The sequence below is a fragment of the Bubalus kerabau genome, chromosome 1, assembly GCF_029407905.1.
Source record: "Bubalus kerabau isolate K-KA32 ecotype Philippines breed swamp buffalo chromosome 1, PCC_UOA_SB_1v2, whole genome shotgun sequence".
Classification (NCBI taxonomy): Eukaryota; Metazoa; Chordata; class Mammalia; order Artiodactyla; family Bovidae; genus Bubalus; species Bubalus kerabau.
The window spans coordinates 73,144,808-73,171,693 of NC_073624.1; the positions used below are offsets into that span (position 1 = coordinate 73,144,808).

Below are 26,886 nucleotides of genomic sequence, written 5' to 3' on the forward strand. Positions count from 1 at the left end.
AGCATTTTTATTCTTTAAATACTATATTATTAGTGGGAGTAGAAAAGAGGGAAGTTATTCTGTTCCAAGACTTGATCAAGGATTCTGAGGATGCCGAATAGGTTATTGTTTAGTGACTGACTTGCAGATAATTAGCAATAACAACAGAGCTAAGTTTAATAGGGATTTACTAAGTGTCACACACAGTTCAAGTACTTCACATGTACAGTTGACCCTTGAACAACATGAGGTTGGGGCGCTGACCCTCTGCATAGTTGAAAATGAACACATAACACTTTAGAGTCACCCCTCTGTATCCAAGGTTCCATATCTGAGGATTGTGTAGGACTGTAGTACATACCTATTAAAGAAATATGCATATAAATGAACCTGCAAAGTTCAAACCTGTGTTGTTCAAGGGTCAACCGTATGTGATTTAATTCTTTATGTATCATCCCTGTGGGACAGGTACCACTGTGAGCCCCATCCTACGATGAGGAGTGAAGCCCTGGGAAGGTGAAATAGTCCAAGACAGAGTCCAGACTTGAGGTCATCCAGTGTGACTACTGAGCCTGCATGTTTTTCTCTACTATGCAGAAAAGAATAACGCAGCTCCCTTTTTCTAGTTTCTGCCAAGAAATGTTTCTTCTTAGAGAAAGATATAAAGTTCAACTTCTTGATTGTTTTTTTCCCTTCTATGTTGCTAATGATATTCAGTGCAACACATTCTCATATCATAAGGATGCCAAGCTGGTCACCTCTGTCATGTGGTGGCGGTTTAGTCACTCAGTCACGTCTGACTCTTGCAGCCCCATGGACTGTAGCCTGCCAGGCCTCTGTCCATGGGATTCTCCAGGCAAGACTACTGGAGTGGGTTGCGATTTCCTTCTCCAGGGGATCTTCCCAACCCAGGGATTGAACCCGGGTGAATTCTGTTTATTAAACAGATCGGTTTCTTCAGTTCATCCTTCTACTTGCCATGCCCTATTAGCTAGATATCAGTAGAGGCTATAAACAGATGTAAACTTAGATCAAAATCCACCCTAGTGGGTATAAGCTGAGCAGATCTAGACTGAGGGCTAAGCAATGTCACTCTTTTCCTTTTGGATTATTCAGGGTGAACTCAGTTGAATTTATATAAATCTGACTCTGTGCCAGCACTGTAAAAATGTTCCGTTGATCTCTATGTTTTCCTTTTATATGTGCAAGCAATAGGCAGTCTTTTCCCTGCCAGCGTTAGGGGACTCTTAAGTAGGTCACAATAAACTTTTCCTCAAGGAGCATTTTGAGGAGACATCTGCTTGGCTTTTCTCCTGTAAAATGTTTGAGTACACAGAACTATGCACTAAGGAAGAGCTATACTAAAGATAGAGGAACCGAAGTACTGAATCCCATTATCAGAGATCATCACTAGTCTGTTTTTCATCCCTCAGGTGTTAAAAGGTCTGTTGTTTACTATTACCTTGAAAAGTAATCATATTTATGTAAGTCTGATGTCCCAAGATAACTGCTTCCTTCTTATGACCTGCAGCTTCTCATAATTAGGCCTAAAACTTTATACCACAGAGGTGTTTCAAAGCCCTCTACACGATAACATTCTTCAGCCCTCTAATTAGTGTTTATCATAGCCTGCCTTTTGTTTACACTTCTGACTCAAATGTTTAATTACGAAGATGGTAGTCCTAGAAAACTATGGATAGCAGACCTAACTCTACCACCCCGACCTATATTCACTCCTCTCCTCCACACATGGAGCACACAGAAACTGCCATGTTTTTAAACCTCTTGGTTATGGTAGATATTTTCAGCAGTGAATCATTTATTCAAGCTAGGCATCAGAGACTTCCCAGGATTTTTTTTTTTTTTTTTTTTTTTTGGTTGTGGTGGGTCTTCATTAAAGCTCTCAGGCTCTTCGTTGCTGTGCGTGGGCTTTCTCTAATAGAGGCATGCAGGCTTCTCGTTGCTGTGGTTTCTGTTGTTGCAGAGCACAGGCTTTAGGGCACATGGGCTTCAGTAGTTCTGGCACACAGGCCTAGTTGCCCCGTGGCATGTGGGATCTTAGTTCTCAGACCAGGGATCAAACCTGTGTCCCCTGCACTGGCAGGAGGATTCTTAACCACTGGACTACCAGGGAGGTCCCAGGATTTTTTAATTTGGTGCAAGAAAGTATGTGAGTTAGCCACCATGTGGTGGTGGGAGCAATAAAAAGTGAATTTAAGATAGCTGTTGATTTTGCTGTCCCAGAGAGGACATGTTATTCAGTGAAAGAAAATGAAGCTGATCCACAAACATCCAAGGACACAGAGACAAAGTTCTGTGGCACTCAAGTCCCCAGTTCCAGGTATGCCTAATCCAACTTCATGCTTACCATTCCTACATTCCTGTGGTGTGGTTTCTAACTTTTGCTGATTTTTCTCACTGTTGTACATCTGAAATCAATCACAGAGCCCAACAAATAGAATATACCAGATTTAACAGGTGAGATAGATGGATCTACATTTATATCTATATATATCTACTGAATGAATGTTGAATAAAATGCATTGCCCTCTAATTCCAATATTGCCTAAATTCCCCTTTTAACCTATGTTGGACGTCAGCCACTTTTAACAGAGTTCTAACCTCTGAGATAACCTACAACTACAACAACTACTGCATACATTACTTATACATCTCTTTTATTTTTCTAAACTGGAAGAAAACAATGAGGCTATCAGAGAGTGGTCTAGAAAAATTAGGGCACTGTACACCAAATGTGAAATAAGGAATGTTGAACTTGAGAGCATGTGGGGCTATCCACTAGCACGGCCCCTCCCTCAATACTTCCAGTTACGCAAGCCGTGTTAGAAACATCACTTAGTGCCTTGAGACAGGAAGGCAGAGACCGCTCCTCCAAGAATCTAGTAACTTATGGTGCTCAGGGTAACAATGGAATTGCAACCCCTTGAAACATGGCTTCTGATCACATGGATTTAGATCAAATCATGCTCCTCTAAGCCTATCTGACACAAGCCAGGCTTCCTAAACCAATTCTTTTTCTTTTGGTGAGGAAAAAAAGTTATAATAGTGACATTTAGGTTTAGAAGACCTTTGTACATCATTGTGCAGTGAGAGAAGGTGAGTATGAGAGTAAGTACAGTGGGAAAAGGACCCTCCCCAGTATCCTGAGTTATTACACAGCATGGTGCACCACAGGTCTCTGCCTACTTCCCAAATACGAGTTCACTTTTTCTTTGCACCATTTTACAATGTTTTCCTAACCTGGCTATTCCCCCCATGTCATACCTGACTTTCAGGGCCCCAACACACCTTAATTTTCCCCCGCCTGTCATCCCCTGAATCAGAGCTCTTAGGATCCTATGCTCCCCTCCTCCTCCTAGTGTCTAGATACTTAAAGTGTGTAATAGAACCATACTTTGAGTTGTGCAGCTTAGGAAACTCCTTTTTAAATTTACACATGTTCCAGTTTTTCCCTGCCTCTATCGTAGCTTCTCCCATTCCCACAACTGCAATATCTGAATCACCATGTGTGAGTCCTTCAACAACTGTCATCTGACATCTTGACTCCTCCCCCAAACTGAATAAAACCTTTCTCCTTATTAAATCTCTCTGACAATTTGCTCAAACTCATTGAGGACACTTAGCGTGCATACTTTGCAGTATCTTCATTTATGCAAATATCATATGTCCTGGTTAGAATCAGCTTCTCAAGGGTAGGAACTATATCTTACTCATTGTTGTATCTATTACAGGGACCAACGTCCTACTACACAGAATCAGAGTTCAGTAAGTGTTTTCGAATTTGATTTTAATCATTTACTTATATTGAGACACTGTATATTCCATTTAAATGGGAAAATTTATAGTTTATAACTAACTGGATTTGAATTTAGAAGAAAGCCTCCCCAGATACCTTCATGATTATATATATGAGATAAATGGAACTCAATTCGAAGATTTTAGTAGAGTAAAGGACTTTAAAAAGCCAATTGAAATGTAAAATAAATTTTGTTCAGCAAGTTAAAAACATAAACCAACAATCTCACCTGAAAATGGATTCATTCAGACTGTTAGACTTTTTGCCTCTCCAAAAGATAGGCCCATTATTCTCTTCTTTGACTAAGGAAAAAAGAAAAGTTAATTGGTCATTAATTACATAGTTTGAGCTTATAAAGAAGCTATAGTTACAGGTACTGATTTAATGACTCTTGTATTTATTTATTTAGCTGCGTTGAGTCTAGGTTGTCTCATGCAGGATCTTTCATTGCAGCACACGGTCTCGAGCTGTTGCTCAGGCTCAGTAGTTGTGGCGCTTGGGCTGCCTGAACCCTAGAGGAAGGATCCTCATAGGCTCTTCAGTCCCTGGAGCAGGCCCCCAGATTTCTTCCACTGTTTGGCTCTTCTCTTCCCCCTTTGGATTCCCTAAGAGGCTCCAAAATCTTTTCAATAAATTCTCTTTGGCATTAAGGCAGAATCAAATTGTTTGTACTTGCAAGCTAATAACCTTTACTAATACGTAAGTGTTTAGGACCCCAGTCATCACAGGTGCTTGAAATGGTAGGCATTTCACAAATTCAGTACTAAATGTGATACAAATAACACCTTTGGTTTTTGCTAGAATTAAATAGAACATATTAGTAGAATACCTGTGGCCTAGGGTCAGACAAGTTTGAGCTTATCTCTTCTTCAGGACCACATATTACAGGATGTGTGGGAGGTGAACCACAGGAGTCATATGTACAGACTCCTTTCCTGGGCAGTACCCAAGCCACGAAACAGGCAGCTTGGAGAAACGGAAACACAGTACAGCACTGCCGGCATGCTGGAGGCGAAAGAGAGTGCCGGGGCTGCCCCACTGAGAAGCGGACACTACCCACAGTCAGCCTGTGCCTAGCTAGCTTCAGTCATCTCTTAAACCTGATTTCATCCAAGTTCACCAACCACACTTGAACTTTGTCTTTTTGTGTATGAGGACACTAAGAGGTTGTGACAAAACTTTAGTGTCAATGTCCCTGGCTTTCTATATTAGCTTTTTAGTTTGTAACAATGGAGTGGCTAAGCTTAGGATCATCTGTTCTCCACTGAGAAATGAAGTATGGCTAGAGTTGTGTTTCAGCACCTGGTGGGATGTCTGGTCTCCCGGATGCCAGTGATTGGAACCCGGCAGGGCTATACTGGCAATAATGACAAGAGAGCCTGAATACAGATAATAGAGAGATCTGCCCCCTGTGTTATCTCGCGTGCCCCGGCAGTCTTCAGTCTTCTTCAGTAGCTTAGGTAGGAAGTCCTTCAGCCAATTCGGCACAGTGTGTGTCTGATGGTACATGGTGCTGGTCAGCTGAGGAATACTTTCAGAAGCGACACGCCAAAAAGAATGAACCTGCTGTTTTGCCTGTAGGAGGTTTGATTATATTTGTCAAATCTTATTCCTGTGGGGAAGACCGACAAGCTTATGTATTGATAAAAATTATCCAGAGACTTCCCTGGCAGTCCATGGCTAGGAGTCTGCGCTCCCAATGCAGTGGGCATGGGTTCCATTCCTGGTCGGGGAACTTTTATCCCACGAGCTGCATGGAGCAGCCCAAAATTTTTCTTTTAAAAAGTTATCCATTTAACCTAGAGACTCATCAGTGTCTTGTTGTTTTGGCTTTACCCCACATCACTAGTTTTAAAAAACATCTAGGTTTTAGGTTTAAAATAAAAATTATGCACATACACATGTATACATATGCACTCACATATAAAAAACTTTGATTCTGTTTTTGTTTCATTAAATTATTGTGTCTCGTTCTGGTTTGGGGATTAGTCTACCTCACTTTATGCCAGTGTTTCAAAATATGCCACTAAAACCTTTAAGGTCCTTTCCATGATTCTAGAACTGCAGTGATCAATTTGGTAGCCATGAGCTACCTGTGGCTATTAACATTAAAATTAACTAAAATTCAGTTAGTAGCACTAGTCATCTGAGGTCCTCAACAGCCACAGGTAGCTGATGGATACCGTTTAGACATAATGAGACTAGATATGGAACAATTCCATCATTGCAGAAAGTTCTGTTGGATAGCGCTATTCTAGAATGTACCTGAAACTAATGGGCATTGATAACCCCATTCATTCTAGAGCTCGTACTGTTAATACAGCTCACCACTGGCACTCTGCTGTCACCAAGGTTGTTCATTCAGAGTTTACTAATCATGCCCTTCATCTGTGCACGCGTACTAAGTCGCTTCAGTTGTGTCTGACTCTTTGCAACCCTATGAACTGTAGTCCGCAGGCTCCTCCATCCACGGGATTCTCCAGGCAAGAATACTGGAGTGGGTTGCCATAAAATGTGCAATTCAGAGTGCTAACTGTGGCCCATACAGGTTTACATGTGTACTATAGAGAAAAGCCTCTTTGTAGCTCCAGAAAAGTTGGGCCTGATGAGAAATCCTGCTTTAAAATATGGTAATTAAACTCAGTATTTATATTATAAGTGATCTGCAATTTTGAGCCTCCTTTGTTAAGATGATCTACTTGATTGGAGTGTGAGCACCTTTACCACATGACACAAATATTCCCTAGGCTTTCACCCAAGAGATTTGGAGTTCTAATAATTATCTTTATTTAAATACTCAGTAATTAATGTGAGTGGCTTCTCTAGGCATGGCATCATCATTATTAACATGAAGGACTCTAGTAATGACTACCGTCAAATAGACGCTTAGATAGGTTTGAGCGTATCTGTTGCTTCAGAATTACATATTACAGAATGTCCAGGAGGTGAACCACTGCGGTCCTGTGCACAGAGCAATACCTAACCCAGGAATAAGCAGCCTGGAGGCCAAGAGGAATCCGAGCACATCAGTGCTGACTTGCTGGAAAGGGGGCATGTTTTTTATCCTCCAATGTGTGCTACATATGACTCCTTAAAACAGCAATCATTTCCTGTTTTTGAAAATCCCTTTGCCAAAGTGTCAGATGGTACCTTTGGAAATGAAAATAAAGGAGAGGAGGGGAGAGGTGTCATTCCATGAATATGTGTGTGAACAAAGGATACGTTTTAAAAGACTCTTCACTGTTTTTAACATCATTTGCAAAGTTTCTAGGAATTTAAATTTCATAAAACTTAATGCATGTTTTCATCTTCTTATACGTGTTAGGGGAAAGAAGCCAAGAATAATTATGCTTGTGGACAAGGATAAATATGCATTTAAGGCAACCAACACCAGTTAGATATCCTAATTAGTGTGACAGGAGACCTGGTGAGCAACCAGGGATTTAACAAGTTTGCTAATTAGAGCAGCTTTTAAAAACAGTTGCCATGCTCTAGAGTGTCGATGTGGTAAGGTCCTTATCCAGGACAGTGTACAAACACTGGACATTTTTCTCACACTCAGTAGCTCTTCAGTACTCCAAAAGGTTGACCCTGATTTTGAGTGGAGTCCAGTGAAGAGTGAACAGGCTGGTACTGGTTGGTCTGTCTACACTGGCTAGATGCCAGAGGTGGAAGGGCTTATCCAGCGAGCCACTGTGGATCTCATTCTTCCTTTCTCTCTCCATGCTAAGCATGCAGTCTTCACAGCTGCCTACTTTCCTGCTGTGTGCCCAGCCCTGGCCACATGATTTCACATAATGCAATGACCTTGTGACGCTAGTAACAGAGACAAGGACGCTGAGGCTCACAAAAAAGTTGAGTGACTTGCAGACAGTCATACAGCTGGGAAAGGTGAGAACCAGTATGCAAATCTGGCTTAGCTGAGTCCCAAGTCTATGCCTTTTTTTCTGCTTTTCACCAGGTCCCAATTATAGGGATGGATACTTTAAAGGACTCCTTTGTATACATGTACATTTCATATAATATATCAAATACATATATACGTGTATTTTTCATGCACAAAATAAGACCAAGAAAGTAAGCAGTGTCATGCTGAACTATATAATCTATTTTTATCCAGTCACCCTTGAATTTTTAAAACTTCTCCATGAGAAATGTTTGGGAAGGGCCCAAAGCGTGAAACCTAGAAACAGGGCTGCTCTGAGGTTAAGCCCGATGAGTGCCAGGAGTCCGGACTCCCCACCTCCCTTTCTCTAGATCATCTGGATCTCCTTAGGCACAACTGGAAAATCACACACTGAGCTCCCTAAAAACAAGATCTAAAGGTGACTTTTCATGTTTTTAATCTAGATGTGAATCATTCTTGGGAACAGATTTCCAACCAATATTTTTGAATGAAGAGTGAATGCTGTTGCTGCTGCTACTGCTAAGTCACTTCAGTCGTGTCCGACTCTGTGTGACCCCATAGACGGCAGCCCACCAGGCTCCCCCGTCCCTGGGATTCTCCAAGCAAGAACACTGGAGTGGGTTGCCATTTCCTTCTCCAGTGCATGAAAGTGAAAAGACAAAGTGAAGTCACTCAGTTGTGTCTGACTCTTCGCAACCCCATGGACTGCAGCCTACCAGGCTCCTCCGTCCATGGGATTTTCCAGGCAAGAGTACTGGAGTGGGGTGCCATTGCCTTCTCTGGTGAATGCTGTTAATAAACTACAATTATCAGGGCAGGGCTGGTGACTCCCTTGCTGGTAAGAGGCCCAGGGTTCAGAGAGATGACTATAAGGAGTTTTCCTAAAGCCAGGTGTTCACAATCTTTCTGGTTACCCCCTCACAATCTTTCTGGTTACCCCCTGCACTTCTTCACCAGGTTTTTTCATTACAATCTCTGTTGATAAGGTTACTAAAATCAAACAAGCACTGACCAAAGGGAATTCAGAGTCTAACTCATTCTTTTTTAAACCAATATTTAGTGAAAACACTTTCCTCTCTTTTTTTCTTTCTTCTTTTATTTTCCTTCCTCCCTTTCTTTCTTCCATACATTTCTTTCCTTCCTTTCTACTCATGGCAAACTAGGCCCAGGCACTATGCTGCTGATCATGGATAGCCAGCTTATCCTCAGTGTGAAGAGCCGAATCTTCTCAACATCGTTAATCATAGGGAAAAGCAAGTCAAAACCACAGTGTGCTGTCACCTCACACCTGCTAGGATGACTCATCAAAAGGTCGAAAGATAACACGTGTTAGCAGGGATGCAAAAAAAGGAGAACCTTCATGCACTGTTGGGAGGGCATGTAAGTTAGTACAGCTATTCTGGAAAATGGTATGGAAGTGCCCCCCAAAATTAAAAGCCATCCCACTTCTGGGTATATATCTGAAGGAAATAAAATCACTGTCTCAAAGAGATATCTGCACTCCCATGTTCATAGCAGAGTTACTTACAGTAATCAAGAATTATGTAATGGGGCTTCCCAGGTGGCTCAGTGGTAAAGAAACTGTCTGCCAATGCAGGAGATGCAAGAGGTGTGGGTTCAGTCCCTGGGTTGGTGAGTACCCCCGGAGAAAGAAGTAGCAACCCACTCCAGTATTCTTGCCTGGGGAATCTATGGACAAAGGAACCTGTCGAACCACAGTCCATGGGGTCACAAAAAGTTGGACATGACTTAGCAAATGAGCACACACAGTCAAGAATAGTAAACACCCTATGTGTCTGGCAATAGATGAATGGATAAAGAAAATGTGGTGTGTGTGTGTGTGTGTGTGTGCGCACGTGCGTGCGTGCTTAGTCGCTCAGTCCTGTCTGACTCTGTGACCCCATGGATGGTAGCCCTCCAGGCTCCTCTGACCATGGAATTTTCCAGGCAGGAATACAGAGGCAGGTTGCCCTTTCATACTCCAGGGGATCTTCCCGACTCAGGGATCAAACTTGTGTTTCTTGCATCTCCTGCATTGGCAGGTGGATTCTTTACCACTGCGCCACCTGGGAAGCCTGTGTATGTATATATGTATGTGTATATATGTATACATATACACACACAATGTAGTATTGTCCAGCTTCTAAAATGAAGGAAATTCTGCCATTTGCAACAACATGGATAAACCTGGAAGACATTGTACGAATAAGCCAGGCACAGAACCTGTAAATACTGTATAATCTCACTTGCGTGGAATCTAAACAAGGAACTCACAGTAACAGTATAATGGTGGTTACTGTTGTGGGACTTGGAAGTGGAGGTAAGGGAAAAAGGTAGGTGTGCATCAAAGGTTACAGAATTTCAGTTATAAATAAGTCCTAGAGACTGAAATGTATACCATGGTGACTGTAGTTAACAACAACATGCTGTATATTTGCAATCTGCAAAGAGAGTAGATCTCAAGTGTTTTTTTTTTTTAAAAAAAGCAAACAAAAAAGTAACTGTGTGTGGTGATGGATATCTTAATTAGCCTGACTGTGGTGACCACTTCACAGTGATCACTTTGATATACATATATCAAAACATCACACTGTACACCTTAAATATCAATACATAGATTTGTATTTGTCAATCATACTTAAGTAAAGCTGGGAAGGAAAAAAGAACATTATCTTTTTATCTCCTATAGAAATGTATCTTTTCTTATGTCACCTAAAGAAATATATTACATACCTTTTTTGTTGTTAGCATTGGCATGATGAAATGGAAATAAGAATTTCCTGACACCTTTTGATTTTTCACACTCTTTTTTTAAAACAGTTGAATAATAAATGATACGAATGTGTTGGTTGGTTTCTCTATCTGGTGGACTTAGAAATTCTGGGTAATCATCAATCTGAAAAACAAAATGAATAGAGCTGATTAAAGACAAATACAACTGCTCATCTTTTCTGGGATAATAAATCCCCCAAAGCTTATGGCAATTTTAAACTGCATTCTTTCTTCTTATTTTTTTCCCTGGGAAATCTTTCCTCTTATTGTTAGGTTTCCCAATTCCTCCTCTATTTGTTTTATTCTTTACTAAAAATGTGCTCAGCAACAAAACCTAAGAAACTAATAAATAGTAAGTGTCTTTATTTGTTAAAATATACCCTACCACTTCCATTTAAAAATTTTTTAAAGAATTTTAAAGGCCTTAAAATGTATAATTAATTGGGTTTAGACTAGGATTTTTCTCTGCAGAGGACAATAGCCATTTGTAGAGAACAGTCTACAAAGATTCTGTGAATACAAATGTCAAGGTTTAAACTATTGGAAGTTTCCTACTTCTACATAGCTTTTTCTTCTCTCCAAAGTGCTTGTTTTCTATTCTTGGCTGAAAAGGAGAAAATCTCAATAAATATTTAGGACTTTTAGATCTTTTCTTTAATAATCTACTTCCCTTTTTATGACAGATAAGCAGCAATAGCACATGATTGAAAAGCTAAGAGTAAAGGGAATCACCTGTGTGTACCTGTGTGCTAAAAGCTTCAGTCGTGTCGGACTCTTTGTGACGCTATGGACTGTAGCCTGTCAGGCTCCTCTGTCCATGGGATTCTCCAGGCAAGAATACTGGAGTGGGTAGCCATTTCCTTCTCCAAAGGAGAATCACCTGACACATACTTAAAACTATTAATTCAAATGTCAGGAGGGATTTCTCTGTACTTTTTACAGGTGCTTAGAATTTGGGTAAAAATGTTTCCTGTGATTGTTTAGTTCCATCATTTTCTTTTCACAAATATAAGAAGGAGATTAATGATAATAATTAAAAATTTTAATTCTGATACAGAGTAACCAAAGATAGGAAGATGGAATGAAAAACTGTCAGGACCTACTTAAATTATTTTCAAATATGTAGGGTAATTCAAATCAGGCTAATGAAACAAGGCCTAGTGGAGAATGTGCTTTAGTTGATACAAAGTTTTATAGTTAATAAAGGAATTCTGCACAAAAGAGTCCTCAGAAATGCCTTTATTTTGAAACCTGCAAAGTTTATAAAATTAGAATGTTATACATAAATAGCTAAATTTTATGGTTTGTGTAACCGTATTCTGAATATTTTTCCCTTACTTTAGTCAAGATAAATTATGAAATGCTTTGAAATAGGCAAAAAAGATTATCTAGGTGTTCATCTTTTATCATCTTTAACCTATTTTAAAACTGTAAGTTGTAAAAAACTGATAATAATTCAAATGATTTTTGTTCATAATGATACGGATTGTTTGTGTCCAGTGGAATAGAATTGATCATTGCCATCTGATACAAAGAACAGCTATTGGATATCTGCACCAGTGTGAATTTGTTTTCTAACTTTACTGATCTGAAACTATAAGCTCTTTCTATATCTGCTGCTGCTGCTGCTAAGTCACTTCAGTCATGTCCGACTTTGTGCGACCCTGTAGACCGCAGCCCACCAGGCTCCCTGACCCCGGATCAAATCCGAGCTGCCTGATATGGGAGTGCAGTCTTAGCCATTGGACCACCAGGAAAGTGCTAATTAGTAATACTTTTTGTTTTTAATTTTTAAATGTATTATTTTTGTCTTGGCTGGATCTTCCTTGCTGAGCCCAGGCTTTCTCTAGTTGTGACTAGTGGGCTTCTCACTGTAGTGGCCTCTCTTTGTTGGGGAGCTTGGGCTTCAGTAGTTTCAGCTCAGGCTCAGGAGTTGTGACTCATGGGCTTAGTTGCTCAAGGCATGTGGGATCTTCTCCAACCAGGGATCAAACCCTTGTCCCATGCATTGCAAGGCAGATTCTTAACCACTGGACCACCAGGGAAGCCCCTACATTAGTAATTCTTAAAAGAACTCTGTTCTCATGGCTTGTAGAGATAAGTAAAACCACTTATGTAAGTAAAATGTTTCTGCCCCAAAATAAGTACATTTAACATCTAATATTTTAAATGAGCTGTGCATATTCATTGGAAGGACTGATGCTGAAGCTGAAGCTGCAATACTTTGGCCACCTGATGCGAAGAGCCGACTCATTGGAAAAGACCCTGATGCTGGGAAAGATTGAAGGCAGGAGGAGAAGAGGTGGCAGAGGATGGTTAGATAGCATCACTGATTCAGTGGACATGAACTTGAGCAAACTCTGGGAGATAATGGAGGACAGGGAAGCCTGGTGTTCTGCAGTCCATGGGGTCACAAAGAGTCGGACATGACTTAGCGACTGCACAACAATTCTTTATATTATATTTGTATAATGTGTGCCACGTGCTTAGTTGTGTCTGACTCTTTGTGACCTCATGGACTGTAGGCCGCCAGGCTCCTCTGCCCCTGGAATTTTCCAGGTGAGAATAATGGAGTGGGTTGCCATTTCCTCCTCCAGATCTTCCTGACCCAGGGATTGAACCTGAGTCTTCTGTGTCTCCTGCATTGCAGGTGGATTTTTACCCACTGAGCCATCAGGAAAGCCTTATTAGTATAATATCTCAGTGTTATTAGCTATATTTAAGCATTATATAAAAATCATGTTCATTCATTCATTTTTACAAATGAGATGTAACTTTTATGATGTCTTTGAAAACAAGCTTCATCACTACCCTTAGAAACATTTTGTCTAGTTTTTTGGCATGGCTTTATTATCTTTGTTTTGCATATCATCAGTTCAGTTCAGTCGCTCAGTCGTGTCCAACTCTCTGCAACCCCATGGACTGCAGCACGCCCGGCCTCCCTGTCCATCACCAACTCCCAGAGTTTACTCAAACTCATGTCCATTGAGTCAGTGATGCCATCTAACTATCTCATCCTCTGTCATCCCCTTCTCCTCCTGCTTTCAATCTTTCCCAGCATCAGGGTCTTTTCCAGTGAGTCAGTTCTTTCCATCAGGTGGCCAAAGTATTGAAGTTTCAGCTTCAACATCAGTCCTTCCAATGAACACCCAGGACTGATCTCTTTTAGGATGGACTGGTTGGATCTCCTTGCAGTCCAAGGGACTCTCAAGAGTCTTCTTCAACACCACACTTCAAAAGCATCAATTCTTCGGCATTCAGCTTTCTTTATAGTCCAACTCTCACATCCATACATGACTACTGGAAAAACCATAGCCTTGACTAGATGGACCCTTGTGATAAAGTAATGTCTCTGCTTTTTAATATGCTGTCTAGGTTGATCATAACTTTCCTTTCAAGGAGTAAGCATCTTTTAATTTCATGGCTGCAGTCACTATCTGCAGTGATTTTGGACCCCACCCTGTTTCCACTGTTTCCCCATCTATTTGCCATGAAGTGATGGGACCAGATGCCATGATCTTAGTTTTCTGAATGTTGAGTTTTAAGCCAACTTTTTCCACTCTCCTCTTTCACTTTCCTCAAGAGGCTCTTTAGTTCTTCTTCACTTTCTGCCTTAAGGGTGGTGTCATCTGCATATCTGAGGTTATTGTTATTTTTCCTGGCAATCTTGATTCCAGCTTATGCTTCATTCAGCCCAGCATTTCTCATGATGTACTCTGCATATAGGACTTCCCTGGTGGCTCAGATAGTAAAGTGTCTGTCTACAATGCAGGAGACCCGGGGTTTGAGCCCTGGGTTGGGAAGATCCCCTGAAGAAGGAAATGGCAATCCACTCCAGTACTATTGCCTGGAAAATCCCATGGACAGAGGAGCCTAGTAGGCTACAATCTATGGGGTTGCAAAGAGTTGGACAAGATTTAAATAAACAGGGTGACAGTATACAGCCTTGACATACTCCTTTTCCTATTTGGAACCAGTCTGTTGTTCCATGTCCAGTTCTTTTTTTTTTTTTTTTTTCCATGTCCAGTTCTAACTGTTGCTTCTTGACCTGCATACAGATTTCTCAAGAGGCAGGTCAGGTGGTCTGGTATTCCCATCTCTTTCAGAATTTTCCACAGTTTCTTGTGATCCATACAGTCAAAGGCTTTGGCATAGTCAATAAAGCAGAAATAGATATTTTTCTGGAACTCTCTTGCTTTTTTGATGGTCCAGCGGATGTTGGCAATTTGATCTCTGGTTCCTCTGCCTTTTCTAAAACCAGCTTGAACATCTGGAAGTTCACAGTTCAAATATTGTTGAAGTGTGGCTTGGAGAATTTTGAGCATTACTTTACTAGTATGTGAGATGAATTTTCTTGTCAGTTGCCTTATCATACTTTCCTATTTGAAAGGTCTGAGTAATAAACTAATCATAGTCATTTAACATCTCTGTCTTCTACAGATAGTTTTTGTTTTATTGAGATGCTTGCTTGAGAGTTCTACTATAAGCTAAAGATCAGAGTTTGTGTCTTCAACAAAGAAGGCCAGTTTCAGAGCCTCCTGGGAAAAGAATTGAGCCAGGTTCTTCAAACTATTTTTAAACATATTTTTATTGAGGTATAATTGACATATAATTCTTCAAAGTATTAACACTTCAACGCTGACCTGATATTACATAGTCAACCCTCAAGACTGTACCAATGGGCTGAGTCAGGATTTCCAGAATTCTATTATATCAAGAAGCAGGTGACTTCATAAGACTCCCAACCCAATATTTATCAGAATAAGAATTAAAAGTTTAGGACAAAATGAAACTGATGAGGGGAAGTTTATTTTTATTATTTCTTTGGACTATTATTAGTATTGTTTTAATGTTCTGTTTTTCTGGATACAAAAGGAAGCTCTTTCTCTTTCTTCTTAAATAATAATCAGTATGTAACATAGCAATTTAGTAGATTCTACTTTTGGAAACTGAAAATGTTTAAATATCAGATCTTTACTGACTCCCCCAGAATTCAGAAACTTTTAACTTGATTGAATAAAGATCTGCTTTCCTTTTTTACCAGGATATAACCTGACAGACATATTGATTGTATAACTACAGCCTTACATGAAGTGTAATATTTAAGTAGAATGCTGGTTTAACCAGGTATGACAGGCCATTTTAAGGGCCAAAGTTTGGCTGTACCTATGGAATCAATGTTAACAAAGACTTCCTAGGAAAACTGGCCTGGTACCTAGGTGTACCAGCCTCACAGGTATTAGGAAAGTTACTCCCTGGCAGACTAGAAAACTCAAAATTTTTGAACCTCAAGAAGACCCTCCAGAAGAAATTTCAAGATCTCAAAAATCACTCAAATTTTATTGGTACTGCAGGAGAAATCTGGTGGAGTTTCTTAAGCTTGATTTCCTAGCTTTGGGAAAGCAAATACAGGCTTTTAAAAGTCTAACCTGCACTCATTATGGAATTTCCAGATAGAAGTTAAATCTACAGCAGTGGTAGGTGTTCAGTACCCTAGATTTGCAAAGTATTTTTAAGGAGGCCTATCTGGTGAATTAACAGTCTTGTTGCACCTATGTAAATAATCTGGCCAGCCTGAAGAGTCATATTGTGATAAAGAATCTTTTCTCAGAAATTCCCTGGTGATCCAGTGGTTAGGACTTGGTGCTTTCACTGCAGGAAGCTGAGTTCAGTCCATCGTTGGGGAAAACTAAGATCCCACAAGCTGTGGGGCTTGGCTGAAAAAAGAAGAATAACCTTTTTTTTTTTTTTTTTTTTTAGATTATTATGATAGTGGCTGTGGGAAAGACTTTGAAGTGGGGACAGGGGTGATTAGTAGGAATTCTGCTGGGGGTAACCTGTCTATGTGTTTCATTGTCTTTGACATATTTTACAATGCTGTTATTTGTAGAAAACTTTTCTATGTTTTTTAAAAACATGCAGAAACATAGCGTTTCTAAGAGGTAAATCTATCAACTTTTGCCCTCATTTCTTCCTTTGTTTATGCTTAGAAATGCCTTCTATACCCTAAAATCAGATAAATATTCACCTACAATTTATATTTCCTTTATGGTTTTCTCTTTTACAGTTAACTCTCTAATACTTCTGAAATCTTTATTGGGAGTGTTCCTTAAGACTTCAGTCTGTGATTCCAAGTGTATTTAGTGTTACTCTGATGAAAATCATGCCTTAAGTAGAGACTGAATGCAAATAAATATGTAAACATTTCTGAGTCAAATTGCTTATTAGCAGTTTTGGGGAGAGAAAAAGTATTTATAATTTTTGAATAATTACAGTTCATGAAAAACAGCACACATTTTATATAATAATACTTGCAGTGAGTCTATAAGGTAGTCATTATTAACTCCATTTTGCAATGGAAAGATCCAAGATTCAAAGAGTTAAGTTCACGAAACTAGTCAACAAATGGTGGAACTAGAATTACAAATCAAGTTACTCTGTCTCTAAACCCAACTTTATAAAAAAACAACTAAGGTTTAAGTGCACAGCCCTATTAGTGGTCAGAGGTGGGGGTTTTCTCAGAGAAGAATTTCTTTTAAAAATAAGGCAGGAATCCAAAAAGTAATCAAGCAGCTGGATTCATTATTGTGTCAGAGTTTCAGTCAAATTATGCTAATTCCTTCATTTGGAAGTAATTAGAGTCAGACCTCTTTTTTAGTTGCTGTAATCATCGAATTTGCTTAGCTCTGTCATTCTAGAACATGGTATCTTGCTTAAATACACTAAGGTGACATTGTATACAAAGAAGTCATTTAAATTTTTTCTGTATTCATTGGCATCAAAAAATGTCCACGATATGTTGGAAACTAAAAAATAACAGATTATAAAACAGTAAGTGGAGCATATGGGCTTCCCTGGTGGCTCAGGGCTTCCATGGTGGCTCAGACTATAAAGAATCTGCCTGCAATGCAGGAGACCCAGGGTTCGATCCCTGGGTCAGGAAGATCCTGTGGAGAAGGGAATGGCTATCCACTTCACTATTCTTGCTTACAGAATCCCATGGACAGAGGAGCTTGGCAGGAGGAGTCCATGGGGTCACAAAAGAGTCACACATGACTGAGCAACCAACACTTTCACTTTTCATGTGGAATATGGTTCCATGTGTGTTTATTCATTGATCAGTTTGTAATATTGTACTCCAGATTTTCTTGGATGTATGGCTAACTGTGGTTATCTCTGGATGATGGAATTATATGTATATAATTTATTTTCATTTAATTATAAGAATCATCTTGTTTGCTGATCTTTTTTAAAAAAATATTTCAGCTGGTAGTCTGGCATCTCATAGTCATAAAACACAGATGTGTGCATTCTTCCCTGAAAAGTCTGTCACCAAAGAGTTCGGGTTGCAGGGGTGGAACAGTAAGCACAACATCTAATATGATTAACAAAAACAATTTGTTTATAGTAGCCTCACTTTTTAAAAAAGCCATTTTTACGCACACCGTGACACCCCATCACAAGAACAGAAGTGTTAAATGATTCCTGATAGCAGTCACACAGCTAAAGGGATACATCTGTGTTGGAAAAGGTGGGGGGAGATGACAGGTGTGATGAACAGTAACTGTGAATAGTGGTAGTGCCAAAATGACCGGCCACTTTTCACCTTCCCTCTTCTCTCTTATTGGTTCCTCTAACAATCATAATCTCAGTTGCAGATCCTATGAATACAAATGTATAGACAGAGCAAGACTCTGACATACACAATGGATTCACTTGGACTTTAATTAACAGGGCAAAGTGTTAAAGAAAGGAAGGTAGTCTCTCTTTTTACTTTCACATTTAAAAATTAAAAAAAAAAATTAATCAAGATCTTTTTTTCAAGACCCACAGCATGCTTGTGAAGCATGAGAGGACCACCCAGGAGCCAAACAAGGCGAATTTACTCATCCGTGGGGTGTTGGCCTAGTTTTCTGACTAGAAAGCCTCTCCACTGGCATCAGGGCAAGGACACTTAGTCCAAATCAGCGCCTGAAGAAAGAAGAGAAAGCTCTTAAAGGGGATAGAACTCAACTCCGTCCCTTGTTAGCAATTTACTTTAGATGTGGTGTTATCTGAAAAAAAAGATATTTTGCCTTTGCACTGGACATCAGAGGCATCTTTAGGAAATTCAAAAGCCAAAGTTTTAGCCCAAAGGAGAGACAGGAATGAGATGGGGGTGGCAGAGGGGAGGAAGAGGAGGAGGAGGGGAGGGAGAAGGCAGGAAGGAAATTGTAATGATCCTACAGAATTACCTTTGTTTAAAATTTTCTAACTTTATGTCCCAAATAAGCTTAAATATTATGACATATTCTATTTTGTAAACTCTTAGCTAATTTAGGTTGGAAATAAGATTATCCATTGTTTCATACAGCATTGAATTTATGTTTTTAGGACCATTTTTCAAAGCTGAAAGAACTGCTTTTACTTCTAGCACAGGTAATCATACCTGTAGAATATCTACATGAAAATAACCATAGAACTCCAAATTGAGACACATGACAGATTTTTTTTTCTATGACTTGTTGACATAAAAACTCTTAATAAAATAATTAAACCACACTATTTATATATAGGTCCATCTAGTTAAAGCTATGGTTTTTCCAGCAGTCATGTATGGATGTAAGAGTTGGACTATAAAGAAACTGAGCACCAAAGAACTGATGCTTTTGAACTGTGGTGTTAGAGAAGACTCTTGAGAGTCCCTTGGACTGCAAGGAGATCCAACCAGTCATTCCTAAAGGAAATCAGACCTGAATATTCATTGGAAGGATTGATGTTGAAGCTGAAATTCCAATAGTTTGGCTACCTGATGCGAAGAACTGACTCATTAGAAAAGACCCTGATGCTGGGAAAGATTGAAGGCAGGAGAAGGGGACAACAGAGGATGAAATGGTTGGATGGCATCACCGACTCGATGGACATGAGTTTGAGGCAGGCTCTGGGAGTTGGTGATGGACAGGGAAGCCTGGCATGCTGCAGCCCATGAGGTTGCAAAGAGTCAGACACAACTGAGCTACTGAACTGAACCAATTTATATATACTCGATAAATCACCTCTTTTAAATAAAATTGTATTATTACTGATCCAGTGCTGTACTTCTGCTGTTCCACTTATATAGATGATAACTTTAGCTGTCTGCCTTTTCTCATTAGACACTGAGGCTGACAAGGTAGAGTTATTTCTCAACAGCCTCCTAAGTGCTCCCTCTCAGTCAATATTATAAAAACTCTAAGACTATTTGAGGAGATCAAACCAGTCATTCCTAAAGGAAATCAGTCCTGAATATTCATTGGAAGGACTGATGCTGAAGCTGAAACTCCAATAGTTTGGCCACCTGATGCGAAGAACTGACTCATTGGAAAAGACCCTGATGCTGAGAAAGACTGAAGACAGGAGGAGAAGGGGACGACAGAGGATGAGATGGTTTGATGGCATCACCAACTCGATGGACATGAGTTTGAGCAGGCTCCGGGAGTTGGTGATAGACAGGGAAGCCTAGCGTGCTGCAGTCCATGGGGTTGCAGAGTCAGACACAATTGAGTGACTGAACTGAACTGAAGACTATTCATCAATTGTAGTGCTTCCTGATATATGACCTTTCTTTGCCTCTGAAAAAGGTGCTGACCCCCGTCACTACAAATATGGAACCCCATGCTCCAACCATGTCCAAGAGCACCAGCTGCTATCCTCCTATTAAAAGCTAGGTCTTGGAGGGAATTCCTTGGCAGTCCAGTGGTTAGGACTCCACACTTACACTGCAGGATACACAGGTTCTGGTCAGAGAGCTAAGATCCTGCAAGCCACATGTTCCCCCCTCAAAAAAATTGAGTCTTGGGGAAAATCTTAAAAAAAAAACAAAAACAACAAAAAACCTGTATTACTGATGCTGAAAACTCAGCCTCTGTACACTAGTGCCAAATTGAGTTTTGGGTGAAGTATAAAAGAATAGCTTTATTGCTGTGCCAGGAACAGCAGGCTTGTGCCCCTGAAAAACTGTGTATCCCAACCCAGGAAGATTTCATGAGGGGTTTTATAGCATTGGTTCAAGGGTCAGGGTGTTTATGAGGATCAGGGTGTGTAGGGCCTATACTCCTTTAATCTGACCTCAGGTGTTCCTCTCTGGAATGAGGAATGCTAACGTCTTCCATTTATGGGGAGTTTTAGTTCTGTAAGGTGCTCAAAGAAATTGTTCTGTATATCCCTTAAGGGGGAGCTTCCCAGGTGACTCAGTGGTAAAGAACCTGCCTGTAGTGCACGAGCCGCAGGAGACATGGGTTCGATCCCTGGGTTGAGAAGATCCCCTGGAGGAGGAAATGGCAGCCCACTCCAGTATTCTTGCCTGGAGGACCCCATGGACGGAGGAGCCTGGCAGGCTACAGTCCATAGTGTCACAAAGGGTCAAACACAACTGAAGTGACACAGCACACACACACGCAGGCATCCCTTGGAGAGGAACACAGACCCTGCCCCAAGGTTGCCATATTGTTTCTTGGCTGCTCCTCCCTTGTCTCTGCTTCCCCTCCCTTCCCTGATTAGCAACTGTCTGAAAGGCTTCTGTGGCCAGGAGCCCCACAAAGTCCTGCTAGGTTTCACTGCTTATGTGATGGGGGGAAAAAAAAACACCATGCTGGCTCACCAACCAGGAATACCGTCTCTCAATCTGTGAAGTTAAAAAAGTAGGTAGGTGTGCAGGAAAGGGTTAACTCTCCAGGTCTGAGCTGCTCATACCTTGCATCTTGGAAGATGGAGGAGTCTGGCAGGCTACAGTCCATGAGGTCACAAAGAGTCGGACACTACTTAAGTAACTTAGCACACACACATGCTACTCCACTGGACAAGGACACCTGGAAGCTTGTACCTGGTATCTCCTGGATTCCATCCTACACACCTCCCTTTGCTAAATGTAATCTGTACTCTCTCAGTGTAATAAACCATGTCTGAGTCCTGTGAGTCCTTCTATGATCCATCAAGCATGAAGGTAGTCTTGGGGACCCCCTACACAGTTGGACAGCCATACCCAAGCATTAAAAGGCAAATACATCAGTTTGCCAGCAAAGGTCTATGATAGTCAAAGCTATAGTTTTTCCAGTAGTCAGGTACGGATGTGAGAGTTGGACCATAAAGAAAGCTGAGCACCGAAGAATTGATGCTTTCAAACTGTGGTGCTGGAGAAGACTCTTGAGAGTCCCTAGGACTGCAAGGAGATCAAACCAGTCAATCCTAAAGGAAATCAACCCTGAATACTCATTGGAAGGACTGATGCTGAAGCTGAAGCTCCAGTACTTTGGTTACCTGATGTGAAGAGTCGATCCATTGGAAAAGACCCTAATGCTGGGTTAGATTGAAGGCAGGAGAAGAGGGGGCCAGAGGATGAGATGGTTGAGATCACGATTCAACAGACATGAACTTGGGCAAACTCCAGGAGATAGTAAGGGACAGGGAGGCCTGGCGTGTTGCAGTCCATGGGGTCACAAAGAATCAACACGACTTAGCGACTGAACAACAGCAACCCAAGCATAAGGCCATTGGCTGCCTATACCACTGGTTATACCTCCTTTGGGCACTGCAGAGCCTTGCCCTTTCCTAGGTTATTAAGTCCTGAGGAGTCAGCCCACCTTCCTGTCCTTCCTTTTCAAAGAACTCATAAGATTCTGATCCTTGAGGCCAGATTTGCTCCAGAGTGAAGATGGGAAGAAGAGATTAAATGTTCAAACAGTACCTTACAAAATGTAATAAAATTTAACATTTATTGAATACTTATTACATGTTCTTTATAGGTATTACCTCACTGAATCCTCATAGAACTCCTAGTGTAGGTAAAACTATTCCCATTTTACAAGGGAATTTGAAGAACCTGAGGCTGAGAGAGTTAAGCGGCCTGCCCAAGGTTCCTTTGCTAGTAAGTAGCAGACCAAAGATTCAAAATGAATCCTGTGCTCTTAACTTATGCAAATGACATGCAAAGTATAAAACATATATGCACACAAAAGAAACATACTGTGAGTCTAAAAATAAAATTGCTTCTATTATGAGATGGTGCAGTGGTATGATGAGGTAGATTTTTGTGTTTCTGTATTTTGTAATCTTATTGTGAGACAGTGTTTAAGGACAAAGACTGCTGTACAGACATTATTACTATGGTAACAAATGTCACAGAAACCTCAAAAACTCCAAATTTTCTAATTACTAAATGGACCCATTTGGCTCTCATTTCTTTTTTTCTTTCTTTTTAAACTGAAGTTTATGTGTATTGGATATTAATCCTTTATTAGTCATATCGGTTGCAAATATTTTCTCCCATTCAGGAAGTTGTCTTTTTGTTTTATTGAAGGTTTCCTTTGCTGTGCAAAAGCTTTAAAGTTTAATTAGATCCCATTTATTTTTTGCTTTTATTTCCTTTACTTTAGGAGAGATAGGTAACTCTCACTTCTTACCCATTTTCATGAATTGCCCACCTACAGAGTTTCTATCAAAGGCCTGACATCAAAGAGGGACTGACACATGAAAGAGAACCTCAGACCTAGAAAGCCTTAAAAATGAACATAAACTCATGTACAAAGGTCAGGATTAAAATCACTTGGAAATCAGATTTCTAAGTTGAAGGTACTAAAATGTCCTAAAGAAAAGCCATCAAGCAGGCAAGCAATCAGGTTAACTGGTATGAATTATTCTCATTAAAGTCTTATGAACCAATGCATTGTTTTGTTGCCCTAATTATTGAGTACATCATGACCAAACTAGGTCACCTTGACAGAAATTTGGAATGCTGGGGAAACACTATGAACTAGCAGTTAAGAAATCTGATTTCTAATGTGGTCTCCATTATTTAGTTATTATGTGGCTTTGATCAAGTTACTTATTCTCTTTTGGCTGTGATTTTCTCAGGTTAAAATGAGAAATGTGGAATCAATTAAGGTCTCTTTCAGCTTGAATATATGTATTTTAAAACATGAAATTGTAACATTACAATATTAAAACTTTGTTAATGACTGTACTTCAGGAAATGTATTTGCATGATCAGAAAGAACCACAAGAGCTTCCCTACAAAGATGCAGGCAAAGGGTATCTGCTGAGTCCTGTTTTGTGGGAGGAGAATATATGTAAATATGTAATTTACCTATGTATTTTGTTAAGAACATTCCTTATAAAGAATTCTGTATCTATATCCCAAAGAATCTTGTAAGAGGTATTGGTACTAGCCAACCTATAAGAAATATTAAATGCAGTCCTTTATTCTAGTTTCTTTATGCTTGAGATTTTTCCATATGAAAAAGTAAATATGAGAGAGATGACAACCAAATGCAATGTGTGATCCTTGATTGGATCCTAGTTTGAACAAACTGAAAAGACAGGTAGAAACAGAAAAGCTATGTGACCTTTGCTAAAATAGGCTCTACTAGGTTCCACTGATTTGGGTAAAACATACTGAAGAAAGGCCTTCCCAGGTGGCGCTAGTAGTAAAGAACTCACTTGCCAGTGCAGGAGACAAGAGACGCAGGTTCAACCTCCGGGTCGGGAAGATCGCCTGGAGGAAGACATGGCAACCCACTCCAGTATTGTTGCCTGGAGAATCCCATGGATAGAGGAGCCTGGAGGTCTACAGTCCATAGGGTCACAAAGAGTCGGACACAACCGAATCAACGTAGCACACACACATATTGTAGAAAGCTGATGAAGCACATGTTATTCCCTCCTTTTATGAATACTCTGTCCCTTTTTTTTTTTTTGCCTAGAAACTTCTAATCTTCCTTCAAGATGAAACTCAAAGGTTGCTACTTCCTTGGTGAACCATTACCCATTCATCCACCTAAAAGAATATGTCACTTTCTCTTATCCCACAATATTCTATTTAATCTACTTTCATATTCCATTATAATCATCTGTGTATCATTTTTCTTCTTTTCCATCTGGCTTACCTTCCTCTCTAAATTATGAGTTATTCAAAAGCAGGTTCCATTTTTAATGCATTTATACATCTGTAGTATAAATGAATACTAGTAATTCAAAATACTGGTAAAATGCTCTCTATAAAATCTAACATACATTCAGTAGAACTATTCAATGTAGAAATAAGAAAGACATAAACCAGAAGAAAAGGCAAAAACTGAAGGCAAACATCTGTTTGGAGACCATTTTACTTAATAAGCTTCCCAGGTGGCTCAGAAGGTAAAAAGTCCACCTGCAACGCAGGAGACGTGGGTTTGATCCCCGGGTGGGGAGGATCCCCTGGAGAAGGGAATGTCTTCCCATTCTTGCCTGGAAGATTCCATGGACAGAGGAGCCTGGTGGGCTACAGTCCATGTGGTTGCAAAGAGTCACACACGATTGAGTGACTAACACTTATACTTTTTTTCACTTTTACTTAATGGGACAGTAGGTAGTTGAAGTAAGGCCTTGATACAAGTAAACTGTGAGACATTTTTCTGCTTCCATTGTCATCTCAGGACCTAACTTCCTCTGCACAGTACATTCTAACTCTACAATCTCCCAAAAAGGGAGGAAAGCAGGTAAAAAAAAATTTACTCAAATTGCAATGTAATGAATCACCTGTTCCAAGATTATTTCAGAACAAATCTGAAGGAGGACCACTGACAAGCCCAAAATATTTAATATCCTGATGAAATGGCCAATCAATATATGGAGAGGCCATCAATGAACCTCCCTCAAATTAAACCACGTTAGCTATCACCTGTGTCACACTGTACTTAAGCTTACTCCCAAGTGGAAGCTATTTTTACATTTCAGTTCAGTCGCTTAGTCACGTCTGACTCTGAGACCCCATGGACTGCAGTACTACAGGCTTCCCTGTCCATCACCAGCTCCCAGAGTTTACTCACACTCATGTCCATAAAGTTGGTGATGCCATCCAACCATCTCATCCTCTGTCATCCCCTTCTCTTCCTGCGTTCCATCTTTCCCAGCTTCAGAGTCTTTTCTAGTGAGTCAGTTCTTTGCATCAAGTGGCCAAAGTATTGGGGTTTCAGCTTTAACATCAGTCCTTCCAATGAATATTCAGGACTGATTTCCTTTAGGATGGACTGGTTGGATCTCCTTGCAGTCCAAGGGACTCTCAAGAGTCTTCTCCAACACCACAGTTCAAAAGCATCAATTCTTCGGCATTCAGCTTTCTTTAGAGTCCAACTCTCACATCCATACATGACTACTAGAAAAACCATAGCCTTGACTAGACGGACCTTTGTTGGCAAAGTAATGTCTCTGCTTTTGAATATGCTGTCTAGGTTGGTCATAGCTTTTCTTCCAAGGGGCAAGCGTCTTTTAATTTCATGGCTGCAGTCACCATCTGGAGTGATTTTGGACCCCCCAAAAATAAAGTCTGACACTGTTTCCACTGTTTCCCCATCTATTTGCCATGAAGTGATGGGACCAGATGCCATGATCTTAGTTTTCTGAATGTTGAGTTTTAAGCCAACTTTTCACTCTCCTCTTTCACTTTCCTCAAGAGGCTCTTTAGTTCTTCTTTACTTTTTGCCATAAGGGTGGTGTCATCTGCATATCTGAGGTTATTGACATTTCTCCCAGAAGTCTTGATTCCAGCTTGTGCTTCATCCAACCCAGCATTTCTCATGATGTACTCATGATGTATAAGTTAAATAAGCAGGGTGACAATATACAGCCTTGACGTACTCCTTTCCTGATTTGGATCCAGTCTGCTGTGCCATGTCCAGTTCTAACATTTAGCATTTGGCAAAGCCTTCCACTGTGGTGATTGTGCAGCCTCCACCAGATGGTTTTTTCCCATTGTACTCTCCTTGGGCTTTAGCATGCCAGTTCCTGAGGAAATCTGAGTAGGTGAGCTATTTTTGGAAAGTGTGAATATTGCTGGCATGAATGATCCACTCATAGATTTCAAAAGGAATTACCCATTAGGAGAACGGGGCCCTGCCCTAGCATAATATTGGAGAGTCCCTAGATTATTTTAATGTTGGCTTGAAAAATCTTTGCCTCAGGACCGAGAGCCACACCTCAGGAATACTAAAAGAAAACAAAACAAAACAAACAAAAAAAACCCTTGCAAATCCTGGCCCTGTTAAAAAGATACTATATTCCATCTGGGTCTTTGCAGCCAAACCTGTCCTTGAACCTCATCAGCAGCAATGACCCCAGCCTCAGTTGTGAAGGACAACAATCCTGAATACAGATCGGTGGTGTGGGAGACTGGAAAAGGTGTTTTGTTTATCCACTCCCCTCCTTCCTGACACCCGATACTCAGAAACCATGCAGTGTGCATACTGAGGTAACTCTGTTGTCCTATTGCAAAACCTAAAAGCTTCTCAAGAAATAGTAATACCATAAGTTTGCAGGAGGCCAGTTGTTACTATATGCATAGTGGTTAAAGAATGCTGGCTATGATGTCCAAAGGTTAAATTTACATTCCAGCTCACATGTTTTCAGATTATGCAACTTGTAC

At 40.3% G+C, this 26,886-nt stretch overlaps 2 protein-coding genes across 2 annotated transcripts in view; one reads left to right on the forward strand and one right to left on the reverse strand.

The window, feature by feature from the left end:
• The window catches only part of XPOT (exportin for tRNA), a 169,136-nt gene that overhangs the window by 73,465 nt on the left and 68,785 nt on the right, over positions 1-26,886 (forward strand). The window lies entirely within an intron of this gene.
• C1H12orf56 (chromosome 1 C12orf56 homolog) overlaps positions 1-26,886 on the reverse strand; it is a 112,693-nt gene that overhangs the window by 73,402 nt on the left and 12,405 nt on the right. Inside the window, exons 2-3 of the mRNA XM_055575881.1 lie at positions 10,437-10,599; positions 4,026-4,098 (exon numbers count right to left, since the gene is read on the reverse strand). Coding sequence (XP_055431856.1) covers positions 4,026-4,098; positions 10,437-10,599 — 236 coding nt within the window. The remainder of the gene's footprint in view (positions 1-4,025; positions 4,099-10,436; positions 10,600-26,886) is intronic.